At 43.9% G+C, this 13955-nt stretch overlaps 1 protein-coding gene across 4 annotated transcripts in view; it reads right to left on the bottom strand.

Moving 5' to 3' along the window:
* Positions 1-13955, bottom strand: part of FREM3 (FRAS1 related extracellular matrix 3) — a 125144-nt gene that overhangs the window by 7450 nt on the left and 103739 nt on the right. For all 4 annotated transcript variants that reach the window (XM_005284465.4, XM_042850284.2, XM_065597761.1 and 1 more), the window contains 7 exons: positions 12596-12778; positions 12089-12219; positions 8715-8873; positions 6739-7042; positions 5277-5408; positions 3277-3608; positions 487-679 (listed from right to left, as the gene is read on the bottom strand). In XM_005284465.4, coding sequence (XP_005284522.4) covers positions 487-679; positions 3277-3608; positions 5277-5408; positions 6739-7042; positions 8715-8873; positions 12089-12219; positions 12596-12778 — 1434 coding nt within the window. The remainder of the gene's footprint in view (positions 1-486; positions 680-3276; positions 3609-5276; positions 5409-6738; positions 7043-8714; positions 8874-12088; positions 12220-12595; positions 12779-13955) is intronic.

Consider the following 13955-nt stretch of genomic DNA (forward strand, 5'->3'; position numbering starts at 1 on the left):
AGAATCAGATCCACTGAGTTTTTCTTCAAGCTTTACCACAAAGGCTTCTGGCTCAGTTTCCAGTAGGATCCCTCTTTTGCTGGCACTCAACCATTTCCATTAACACAAGGGCTTGTCCATTGTTTTGTAAACCTACATCCATCCAGCACTCTAGGGGTTTACCCTCCTAAATATGGCCTCTGTTATCTATTTCTAAAATGGGGCTGCCTATTGTTTTTACTCATTCTGTGGTAGATTTAAAGGGATATATATTTGGGAAAACTTTTAAAATATCTAATTCAACAACATATGGAATTAAAAACAAACAACCTTATTCCTTGGGTATTTTAATAGTGGGAATTGGCCTTGATGCTGTTTTTTGTGTGATTCTCAAGGCCAGGAGGTGTCTTGATTAATCACACAAACTGCCATATGCTTCCCCCAGGAAGGAAGGGGGCCATGACGGGACAGAGTCTAAAAATAAGAAGGAAAGCAGCAAGAACTGACCTTGGAGCTCTGATTCCGGTGGGCTGCCTATGCCATCTTTCCACAGGATGGCGGTATCATATACAAAGGTGAGTCTCAGTTCAGACTGCAAGTCAAAGTGCTGCCAGCCACCAATGGCAGCAGGAGAGTGAAAGATGTAGGAGACATAGAGGGGCACCCGCATTGTGACATAGGATTGCACCAGATTTAACACCTGAAAACCATTGGGGCAGAAGGTTACTGCACTCGTGTCTAATGCTGATAAGTTAGTTGCCAAACTTTCATTTTAACTTTCATTGTACTTTGCTAACCAAAAGAAAACACCTCATTCACTTTTATATCTTCAATTAGTCAAATGTATGGAAATGTCCCTTTTTTTGCAATTTGCATTGCTTACATTTCAGATCTTGCACACATTTTACTCGGTGTGTTTACAAATCTACTTTCCGCCATTGGGAGCGACTCACAGTGCATGTCAAAGGAAGAGAGTTATGGCGCAGGCTGAAGCACATCAGCTCGGGCCACACATCTCGCAAGATACAAGACATGCTAGCATTGACCTGAGAGTTATTCCAAATGCTACAGTCGTTCTGGGCTATATAGACATATCCATTATGGAATTAGTACTCGCAAGCTCACCTTCACTAGTGAACTCTGGTACACTTCAGCCCAAGACTCTGGAAATGCACGAAGCTCTTCCTTAGTCAAAGTTCCTTTTCAAACTGACACAGTTGATGTTTTGTTTCTTTCAGAATTGATTACAAGTTACATGGTGTTAGAGATGGGCTGCATGAAAATACAGATTTGACAACCACATTCTTTTGGGGCATTGAAAAACAGAACGTGGATCGAGAACCCAATTTTGCAAATGGCACCTGTCTTTATAGTATATTGAACCAAAATTCCAGACTGGAGTCTCTTCTCTGTTTTATCCATGATGTGGTTGGAGTGGGAGAGTCTATAGCTATATACACATACATACATACACACACACACACAATTATGACAGAAACAAATGCTCCCACCATCTTGGTAACAACAAAGAACCTCAACACAGGAGAATGAACCATGTGTTGTAATCAGAGCCTGATTCAGGGAATATAGAGCCAGAGATGCTCTGAGGACCTTAGCATCATATATTAAATGACATTATGAGTGGCCAGGGGACTTTTCATTTTCGCGGGTGGGGGCCCTCAAGCTCTAGTCCCATTGGACTTTTCATTATGGTGACTGATTATAATGGAACTCAATTTTATCAAGGCCTTTTCTAAACCACCACTGGGTGCAGTTGCTGGCACGTCTGGACTTTGTTGGACATTCTAGTGACTCATACATAATAAAGTCTGGGATCATGGCTGGTTATGCTCAGGAAAGTGGATGTGTGCGCTCATATGGTGTTTCTTTGTTTTTAATTCCCCAGCATCCAGGCCTCTGGCTATGTTCTGTCACCTGTCTGGCAGCACTACCAAGGTGCAGTCATTGCTAAAATGACTGAGCACTGTGACTCTGTCAATAATTAGAACTCCCAATTTAGGAATGGCTGACGGGGTGCCTTTGCTTTCCATAGCAAACAAGCACACAAGAGAGTTATGAGGCTTCTGACAATATATGTAATGTATGTATTGTCGACAGGGCCAAATTCTGCCTTTGTTTGCATCAGTGTAGCAATTAAAGATAATTTGGCTGATATTGTGTGTGCGTACACACTTGGAAGAAGAAATATTTTGGGTCAACAAAAAGAGCTGAAGTCTACAAGCACATTCACACCCAGGTTAGGAGCAGCAGCCAACAGGAATCACACACGGCTGTGTATGTATAAAACCCACACTGAAAAATGAATCATGGCAGCATGCAGAGGTAGTGTGCCCAACAGTACTGCTCCCACCTAGTAATAAAATAAATAATACCACCACCTAGCTCGTGTTGTTTTTCATCAATAGATCTCAAAGCTTTTTAATGTATTTAAAACGATGGGGAAAAGAAAATAAACAGCACAGAAACTCTTATAAAGGAGCAGTTGTTTTAAAACCAGATCTTGTCTCACTTCCTAGTTAGGTTGGTTGTCAGGGTTTACTAATGAACAGATCACTGCTTTTATTTAAGCCAGGAAAGAGTAGCATTCTATTAGAAGTCAGAGAGGAGTGAGATGGCTCTTCTACTTTTCATCTCTCTCTTTATTTCCTCCTTATACTACTACAGACAAAATCTAGAAAGGGGATTTGTGGTTATGCAAATAATCACAATGGCTATACTGGGCTAAATCTGCCAGTCCAACTGAGCTGCTTTCAGTACAGTATGGGTGGAAGGAATATAAAGGCAACCAGAAATCAGAAGGGTGCAAGGCGAGCTGGCCACACTCCCTACACCAGGTGTCAGGACATGCCATTATCCAGCTGGATGCCAGCTTGCAATTTCCAACCGATTGGTGCAAAGCAACCAGACTGGTAGCCAGGATCTGGCCCACTGTCTCTTCCCAGTGGTATTTCAGCAGAAGTTGAGGGCACTCAGCACTTCACTGGATTAGCCATTAGTGAGGAGACTAATTTAATGAGTGGAGCAACTGATGGAGAAGCTATTTATCAACAAATGAAATACAGAAAACTGAAAGGGTTCTGGGGACTTCTGAATGTCTCTAAATGGTTCTAAAAGGAACTGTGCCCAGGACATCTGAACCTTTCTTGTGAGAATTTGTATCAAGTGATCTGTATAGTGGCTAATGCTTTTCTTATTTATTTTATAAGTGTTTCTTGCTTGGACTTGGTTCTTCAACATTTCTGTCTCTGAGGCAAGCGCTTCCGCAGTGACACATACCTGGCCATCTGTGCCAATGGAGCCCCCGCAGTCAGTCAGTAGTTCAGACATAGCATAGTAGCTGTTGAACTCCCAGAGGCAGGCCTCCAGGTTGAGGTTACGATAGAAACGCAAGGTCTTAGTAGATCGCAGAGAGTTGCTGTACTGGTAGGGTAAAGTTTCCCCAATCACTTCAGGGTTCTTGGTTTCATCTGTAATAAAACCATGTTTGGTCTGGATCTCATTATAATCCAGTAGGTTGGAGCACTTGTGGTTGCCCACACGAGTGCCATCAGGGCTAAGAGTCAGCTCGAAGTTGGATAACGGATGAGTTGAGATGACAGGCAGCATTCCTGAAACACAGTGCACACAGTCCAATTAGCATTCTCAGCTGAAGAGACTGACTGGTCAAATGTTCTAAGCATCTTGCAAATATACTAACAATGCTGACATCATAAATGGGGTAGGGAAAACTTCATCCTTCTGCTACATGGGAACATTCTGAGGCTACAAGGCCATATGTATACTTCTGTATGTTTGTGAGTATGGAGACAGCATGTATGTCATGAATTCACCATGTTGTTCCAGAAGTAGTTTCACTATGGACTATGAGTATGTGAAGTATGCTATGTATATTAGCTGTGACTGTTTCAGGTGATCTTTTTTTTGGTGGCTCACTATTTCTTGTCTATCAATGACCCTGAGTACAAAATCTATTGCTGACAGCAAACTTTACATTTCGGAAAAATTTGGCTTTGGCTGTTAAAGGGTTAAATGCAGATGTCCCTGCAACTGCCTAGGTTCCCAGTCCCTGGCACTGTAGCAGTATAGCAATAATACCGAGAATTGCATGGAAACCTTGTTCATACTAGGAAACGGAAACATTGCTGACCATAGTTTTTTCAGCAATGCTTCAACCATGTACTGGTACTGAAAAGGTTTTAGGCCTGAATGTATAGCAGACAAAGACATTTTGAACAGTTTCACTGAGTATTACTGAGACTCAAATATGCTTCCTACAATGGTATTGGAAATGATTTTGTCTTGCGAAGGCTAATGCCTACATTGTCGCTGAAAACCATTTTCAGCAATGGCTCAGTTTCCTAACAAAGACCAGTCTAGATAGGGTGTCCCTTGAACAAATGAAAGCAATTTCCATGGCAAACCTCTGTTCTGCAAACATAAGAGGTAAAGGCCTTGTCTATACTTTGAACCATGTAACTGTGTTACAAAACATTTAACACACATGGTTCTACTAGACCCACATAACAACTCCCTGTTCAAAGATGGCTGTCAGCCACATTTTTCACCAATCATTCCAACCAGGCAGTTGCTAGCAGAGTTCTAACACACTGGTTTTTAGACCCATGATAGCCCAAACTGCAGCAGCAGTTTCTAAACATGAGGTTGATTCTCCTTTCATCTTGCTGTAAGTCAGGAATAATTCTGTTGAGGTCAGTGGAGTTACACCAGTGTAAATGAGAGGAGAATCTAGCCCACTGTGGGTATGTCTACACTGCAATAAAACACCTGTGGCTGTCCCAAGTCAGTGGACTTGGGCTTGGGCTGCAGGGTTATAAAATGGAAGTGTAAATGTTCAGCCTGAACCCGAATGTCCACACTGCAATGTTATAGTCCTGCAGCCTGTGCTGCACAAGCCAGAGTCAGCTGACACAGGCCAGCCATAGGTATTTTATTGCTGTGTAGACACAGCCTGTGTGTAACAAGATTTTTGTAATATTTTCCGTTTCAGATGCAAAGGCTGTAACAGGGTTTAAAAACAGATTTAAACAAAGCATGTTCCATAGTGTGGACAGGACCTAATGTATCACCACAGGGGAACACCTCTCCAACCAAGAGCCTACAGTGCTGTTTCTTTCAAGAAAAATCCCTCTGTCAGAAGCAATGCTAAAGTTTGCTATAAGGTGGGTACATGGCTTATGACTGCCACTTATCTGTGGCTGCTGGAGATGAAAGTCCAAGGCAGCATCTGATCACTTCTGTGACCTTTTGATGCTTACCATCCATATGAGGCGTTGTAACTGTTAATTTGATCAGGTTGGGGTAATTGGGATCATCTGGACCCGTGTAGCGAATCTTGGCTGAGAAAGGTTCTGCTCCAACCGTTCCTGGGATCCGAGGTTGACAAAGACCTAGGGGGAAGGAGAGATCACAAAGAGTCTGTTAAATTGTGACACACTGTCTAAACGAAAGCAAGGTCAGAGCTCATTCTACACGTCTATAACAGGGCTGGATTACGACAATGAGGGGCCCCTGCACACCATAATGTGGCACTCCTTGTGGCTCCAGCTCTACCCTCCTGTACCTGTTGGAGCCCTGGCATTTGGGGTGGAGCCATGTATGTCCACTTGGAGTGGTGGTGGCAGGATGTCTCCCTCCCAGAGAGGCAGAAGCAGCAGCAAAGGCCTCCAATCCCCTAAATTGTCAGAGAGGAAAAATGTATACCACTATACCGCAGCAGCCAGGAGGTATCTAGGCATATGGTGGAGTGGTCCAAGCCTGCTCCACTCTTCTCCTCCTGCCACAGGGTAAGTATACACTGCAGCTGGAAGTGAGCCTCCAAACCCAAGTAGACAGACTCCCACTACTGGATGTGGCTGCACTGGTGGAGGCTTGGGCTAGCCACCTGAACTTGGACCCAGGGGAGGTGGGGGAATCGGATGGGTCTGAGCTCAGGTGTCTAGCCTTAGCCTCTGCCGGTGCAGCAATGACCACTCTGCTATTATAAGCATGCTAGCGTGAGCCCTGCTAATACAAATCTGTCCAATTGCGCATGGAGGCTCAGTCCTACCTGCAGTGGGGACATACAGAGTCCTCTACACTGGGGTATTGCTGATAGAGTCCTTCAAAGTAATGGGTCTTGGAAATAACACCCCACTGAGATGCCTGGGGCAGTTCACACCATCAGAGCTATTGTTCCTGGCTCTCTGCAGACTCAGGCAGACCTCACTGCATCAGTTACACACACTTCCATGTTTTCAAGCTCTTCTTCCCATGCATCAGGCAGGGAAACTTACATGCTTTAAAAAACTGAAAACAGAGATTCTGATCTAATCAGTCACATAGTTCTTGAGGGGCTGAGGCCCTGGGCATGGGCCTACAGTGCCTATGCTCAAACCAGCCCTGGTCTATAGATATCTAAATGTTCCCATGTTCAGAGGTCCTTCAGTTCTTCTGAGCTGGCTTCACTGCTCTCTACTCATTGTCGGTAACTGTGCAGTTTTGATGTCTAAAATAGAAATATCCGTATTTGCTGTACATACATATAAAGTGAAAAGCAGAGGACACATTCAGGATCCTGCTGTTTGGTTCACTAGAAAGAGATGCCAAATAAATGAATCATTGTCTCCATTCCACCCCTGCCCCCAATATCAGTGACACCTGAGTTATGGGTAGACATGAAATGCTGACATTACAGGTTTGATGTGGCACCTGCCTTTCATTCAACACGTTACCACATACCGTCTTCTCTGTTCACTGTGTAAATAGGGCTCAGCAGTTCCAGACCCACATCACCATTGGCACTGACAGCCCGTGCTGCACACTGGACCCTTGATCCAGCCTGGAAGTATATGGAGTCCAGGGAGATGGACTTGGTGTTGGTAAAGAAGGTGTTGGAGTCCACTTCCCGCATGGGGCTGGTGACACCGTCGCTGCCACTCGGAGCACTGACAAGCCAGCGGTACAGGGTCAGAGTGTCATTGATGTTTTCAGCAGCACAGAGACCCCCAGTCTTGTCATAGTCTGAATACTTGGGATTACATGCCTGCAGGTCAACAGACACACAAAATATACAACTTTATCTCTAGTTGCCTGTGTGCTCTCAAAAAGCTAACAATTAATTGCTGTTCTAACACAATCTTCTGGTAAAGTTTCAGTACTTAACACCTTTTTACGGTTAGAGTGCTCGATCACATAACTCAATTAAGGAGACAGGAGTGAAGGTCTGGGACTTCAAAATTTAAGAAGAGGAAGTGTGGAAAACTCTTCAATTTTTCATGTACTTGTTAACCGCATCTCCCTTTGCTGTGCAGCCTTGGAAGGTAATGGGAGCTACACGTGTTCAGCATCTCTGAAAATCAGGCCACTTATTTGTGCGTCTAAAGATGGAGTTGGGTGCTTGGCTTTAGGCATCCAGGTTTGAAAACTCTGGTCTTAATCTCTCTGCATCTTCATTCCTAATCAGTAAAATAAGGAGATTGATACTTAGGCCTTATCTATACTTATGGTGGTCTGCAGGTCTGAGTAACTACACGTCACAGTGAAAGGCAGGCTGTGTCCACACTTGTCACTGTGGTATGTAGCTACATGCAGCAGTGAAAGGCTCCAGAAAGATGGAAGCAACAGGAAAAGGTTCTGGCCACGGGGGGAAGCAACTTCACTAAAAATAGCAGTGTAGACGTGGGAGGCACTGCTTGGGTGTGTCTGGAGCTGTGGAGGGTGGGAGTTCAGGCATGAAGGGCCCTTTACTTACCTAAGCCATGCCTCACCATCTACACTGCTATTTATACCTGCGCTAGCTGGGTGCGCAGTGTCTGTACTCTACACACCACTGTAAGTGTAGATGCACCTTTACATACCTAACTCACAGTGGTGTTGTGAGGCCTGAATGATTAAGCTTTGAGCTCTAATCCTGGTTCTGTGTGACCTTCCAATCTTAGTTTCCCTGATTTTACTTACCCACCTTTTCCCAAGGGCGTTGTGCAGAATACACCTCTACCTCACTATAACGCTGTCCTTGGGAGCCAAAAAATCTTACTGCGTTATATGTGAAACCATGTTATATCGAACTTCCTTTGATCCATCGGAGTGCTCAGCCCCGCTCCCTTGGAGCACTGCTTTACCACGTTATATCCGAATTCGTGTTCTATCAGGTCGCGTTATATAGGGGTAGAGGTGTACTAAATTAATGTCTGTACAGCACTTTGAACCGTAAACCACTATGTCAAGGACTAATAATTATTATTTTTATGTACAACAACATAGCTGCATTGCTATTACCATGTTGGCAGGCGACCTTAAGAAAGCAGAAACTTCACTGGAGGCTTGATCCAACTGTATAGGTAACAAACTAATTTTCTGTGGACTGCAAGTTCTTCCTAGGATTGCCCTTATAAAAAAATACTATAGCATTCATTCAAACCACTACACTGTACAACACGTGTAAATTACTACAACATCAGAGCCATTGCTGTAGAATATACTAAACAAGCATGTGCACACTTGGTGGTTTTTGGTTTTTTTAAATCATCGCTATGATTGCCAGGGCTTTCCAAGCTCACTCAGGTCTAACAGTAGCACATAGTAACTGTCTGCTACTTGTAGATCGTATCCAGGAGTACTTTTTTCTCTTTTTGCAGCCTGAAAAGCACCAAATGCCTTTTAGGCCATTAGTAAGTAGTATCGTTTAGATAAAACCATGCAGGAACAGTTCATACCGTTATACACACAATAGGGTAACCAGTAGGAGGACGTGGGTTCTCTTTGCTTTTAGAAGCGTCATCGTACACCAGGAGCGATACAACCTGGGGCACAGCTGGGAAAGTCACATCTGCAATGCTGTCCATTTCTTCAATGTACACAATGGCTTTGTTCATCTGAATTGTGAGAATTAAAAGGTTACTACTGCAACTGAAAACGGGGAAAAAGTAGTGCTGCAGCTGGACTTCTGCCTCTGAAATTCATTTGGGTTTTTTCCCCCCACAGAGTTTTCTTCAACTATTTCCCATTGATCCTGCCTATAAAAGGATCGTCTGATGTTAATCCCCGCCCCCCGCCCTCAAGCTTTGAGTCTCTCTGTAGAAGGTCCATTCACGCACAATTAACTATTAATCAATATCACACCACCCCTGTGCCTGTGAAGGGAAAGATAATGATTGGGAGCAAGAGTAAAGATTAAATTTTATTAGAGAATATTTAAAAATAAAGACGGTACAAACGATTCAAGGAGTCAGGTGTCAGTCATTGGGGGGAACATACAGAGTATATGGGGATGTTGTTGTGTTGGGGTTGGCAGCTCACATAATCTATACGGACTGTAGTGTCCCCAATGGGGGGGTGGGTGGCGGGCGAGATCAAGACCTAGTTGATAATCGGTGAGGGTCAATCATCCATACATGGGGTACCAGTAGCCATGGGCACAAGTGCTAAATGCCATTGATGCCAACAGCTGCATGCGCATGAGTCAAAGTAAGTAGAAGGTCCTGGGGGCAAGACTTTTTATAATGGGTGGTTAATGTTTGGCTCCTAAATCCACATTTGGGTTCCTAAATGAATTCAGTCTGATTTTCAGAGGTGTTTAGTACCTGATGCTTCAATTGATTTCAATAGTGCTTCTGGGTGCTTAACACTTTTGAAAATCTGGCTGCTTAATTAGGCGCCTAAATACAGATTTAATACCTAATTTTAGGCTCCCAATTTTTAAAATCTTGGCCTACTTTGAGTTTACCTTGGTATCAGGATAGGAATGGTATAATGTATCCTAGGATTGTAGTATCTATTGCGATACATGCACACACTGTTATATATCCACATTACCCAGATATCTCTTGATGCCAATTGGCAAAGGGCACAAGAGGTACATAAAGATTACAGGAATCCCCAGGGCCTGGTATTTACATTCTAGTTCCCAAAAGAGTGTCCTGTGAGGTCTCTAATGAAAGCTTGTGTCATACTGGGCATCAATAATCTCTGCAAAACGAGGGTACAGATGTTGTGGAAGGAGTTATGTCTATATATTGAAAATTATGTTCTTAAGGTCTGTGTCTAGGGACTGGTCACCAGCAAAGTGGAAAAAAAAGGTCTTCTTTCAGGCAAGAAACATTTATGTATCTGTCTGTTTACATGTAAATTAAGTATGGTTCACAATACGTCTCCTCTCACCAGTCTGAACTGAATACTAAAGAGGGATTGTGAAATCTTCAAACAGAGGAAAGAAACAGGAAGAGGCAAACAGTGGGAAGAGGAACCCAGGTTTGAGATGCACCTCCAAGGGCTGTGCTGATATATTTAGGAGTTCAAAGATACACCCTGGCATCCTTCACCTAGTCAGTAAATGGACAGCAAATTTGCTTCATGAAAAAAAGGGATCTCAACCAGACATGCTGGAGATGCTGAAAATGCTGGAGAGAACTTTGGGTGAGATAAGTTCATTTAGACAGAAGGATAGCTTGTTAGTTAAGCTTAGTCTCTAGGAAGCGTGTTATGATTTTGTTTGCTATATAACCATTTGTTTCCAATATTCTTACTCATTATCTCTCGAATCTCTGTCCTTGATAATTAACTTAGTCTTGTTTTTACTATAAATGTATCTAAAGTGCTGAGTGTTCAGCAGAGCTGTGTTCTAAGGTAAGCTGTGGTGTACTGAGAACAGTAAGCTAGTAATTCTGTGAGCATTCAGTGGACAAGGGGCTGGACACAACAGGGAATGCTCTGAGGACTCAGGAGTTGGTGTGTGCCTGTCGCTAACCTGTACGGAGAGAGTGAGGCCTGCAAGGCAGTGCGTGTTGCCAGAGGCTGGTGGTGTCAGGGAGCTGATCCACAGCAGGCACAGTCAAGCCTTCCTTGCACTAAGGGCGGGTGGTGGCGAGATGCCTCATAACCCCAGGTAGCCCCAGGAAGTGTCACAATATAGCTACAAAACAAGACACTGTAAAAAGAGCTGAAGCCAAATCCAGTCTCTAGAATACAGTCCAAGGAACCAGGACCCTTTGGGTTGCAATAGCCCCCACACTCACAGTGCTTCCCTTCTGCACTTCCATGGAGTAGAAAAGAATGGCCGGTGGCTCCAGATCATTACCCTGTTTGTCCCAGACCCACCTCAACCCCGTCCCCAAATCTCTGCCCATGGAGATTCAGAAGGAGTCTTTATGGAGCCCTACTCTGCAGTGCCGAGCGATATGGAACACTGCTCAGGACCCCCCAAAACTCCCTATCAGCACTGCAGAACTGCACTGTGTCTGTTGCATCCAGAGCCCTCCACACCATGCAGTTTGTCCTTTACAAGGAGTCTGATGGCTGAAGGGATTTCCGGGGCCATGGAATTCACTGTTTCCGGGGCCAATTTTCTAAGTTTGATACATGCATTTGTATCTAATTCATGTGCATCTGCACAGCTAGTTAGGGACCTAGCTGACCACATGTAAGCATGAACACCGGACCGTCATGCATGTGTTGGCTATTTAAGCAACTAAATAGGCACACTGAAAATCTGAAGCTATAGCTACACTTAAGGCAGCATGTAGAGCACAGGACCTACATGTGTAGATACATGCAGCAGTGAAAGGCTCCAGCAGCTCTTTGTTGCTGGAATCTTTTCCCACTCCCAGACCCCTTCACTATGGCAGGGAAAGGCAGATGGACATTGCTAAAAATAGCAGTTACATATGGGAGGCACTGCTTGGACACGTAGAGAGCTGTATAGGGCATATACGTTGGGGGTTCAGGTGTGTAGGGCACTCCACTCACATAAGCCATGCCTCACCTTCTATACTGCTCTTTATACCCATGTTAGCTGGGCATGCAGTGTCTGTACTCTACACACTGCCCTAAGTGTAGATGTAGCCTGAGAGGAAAGAATGTAGGAAGGGGGAGGCCTTTGAAAATCGGGAGGGCTATATTTCACAAAATATCCCTACAATTACTGCATATCATCACAGGGAAATTTATTTTGAAAAACTTGCAATCTAACTCAAAAAAGCACCTGTTATTAATGAATAAAGGGATATTTAAAACATTGACTGGGTTTAAAAAACAAGCATACAAACCAAACCAAACAGACATAGCGAAATTAAAAACAAGCAAACATCGTTACCGGTGTTTCAGCCACCATATTTTCATCTAGTTTCAAGTGGACTGTAAATGCTTCTCTCATTTCTCTCACTCCATCGTATAAGACCTCGACTTCAACAATATGTTCAGCTTCTCCTTCTTTGAATTCAACGTCTGGTTTAGAGACAAACAAATTAACCTCTTTTCCTAATCAACAGCAGAATCACCGTTTTCTCTATCGTGGATGTTCAAATGACACATTATGTTGGAATGGAACACTTCGGCTTTTCTGTTGGTTCCAAACATTCAGAGTAGGCTATAAAATATCTGAGCTCATTAAACTGTTGAAGTGGTCCTGCTGAATGACTGAGCCTAAGTACACTTGAGTCTACTTTCATCTGATACGAGACACATGAATTGCTAGAGTCATTTTTTAAAAAGAATTAGGGAATTATATGTAAAGCCAATAATGTTGCTGCTTGCTATACTTCATTCATTTGCACGATAACTTCCTGAAGTGGCAATTCAATAATTCCATGACAATCCTTACCATCAGACATTGGATTATAGTCTTCCCCAGAGGTGGCAGAGCCATCTTTTGTGTGGATTCGCACAACAGATACTTTTGAGCTGTCACCCAGACGTAAAATGGGGATTTTTACAACTGCAATCTCTCCAGGCTCCCGAGGCTCCTGAATGCTGTGTTTGATTTTGGAGAACTTAATCACTGGTTCTGTAAGGGAATTGGAAAAAAAGTCACTCTTTCCCATTTGGATCAAGTGCAAAAGTCATTAATGGACTGCTAATAGACAGCTTACACGAGAAAAATGGGCCAAATTAACCCGGAAAGTCAAACAAACGGGCTGGCTGTTTTGTATCTTTTCTTAAAAAGAGAATGACTAGTACTGTGGTTGAGACAAAGTGGGTGAGGTAATAGCTTTTATTGGACCAACTTCTGTTGATGAAAGAGACTTAGGTTATGTCTACACTACCGCGGTAAGTCGACCTATGCTACGTAGCTGGAGTCAACGTACCTTAGGTTGAATTACCATAGGGTCTACTCCACGGGGGGGTCAATGGGAGAAACTCTCCCGTCGACTTAACTTACTCTTCTCGTCGGGGGTAGAAGACGGGGTCAACCGGAGAGCAATCTGCTGTCAATTTGGCAGGTCTTCACTAGACCTGCTAAATCGACTGCCGGTGGATCGAGCTCAGAGCATTGATCCCTGCAATAGTGTAGACCTGCCCAGAGACAACCTTTTGAGCTTACACAGAGCTCTTCTTCAGCTCTGTGACAGGTACTCAGAGGTCACAGCTAAATGGTAGGTGGAAGGATTGTAAGCATGAGCATTAACATACATTATAAGGTACCATTCAAAATGAAGAGGGCCATTAACACCTGTAGCCATAGGAACAAGGGAGGGTGGTTAGTGGGTTATAAATGGTTGTAGAGAGACATAAAACCAGTATCCTTATTAACTCCATTATTTTTGGTGTCTAGCAGAGTTAGGAATTTAAGCTCCCAGGTTTGTCTTTTGAAGGTGTTGTGCACATTTCCTTTGAGGGCAAGGACATAGTATTGTGGTTTTCATTCAAGAAACACAAAGAAAAATAAATGGTTATTTGTAAAAAAAACAGTTTATCCAACTTGAATATATGCAGTAGGCTGTGATAAGGCCACTGTACTTTCTTATCCAAGAATGTACATATATAGGACTGTGTAAAAGTGTCAGGGCCGGCTCTAACTTTTTTGCCGCCCCGGGCAAAAAAGAAGAGTGCCACCCTGCCATATCTCCCCCCCCCGAGCGCTGCCGAAATCCCTGCCCCCCAGCACCACGCCACCCAAAGCCCCGCCCCACAGCGCCGCGCCGCCTGAAGCCCCCGCCCCCCTCCGAGCGCTGCACCGTGCC

This window comes from Chrysemys picta, chromosome 5 (genome assembly GCF_011386835.1).
Source record: "Chrysemys picta bellii isolate R12L10 chromosome 5, ASM1138683v2, whole genome shotgun sequence".
Taxonomy (NCBI): Eukaryota; Metazoa; Chordata; order Testudines; family Emydidae; genus Chrysemys; species Chrysemys picta.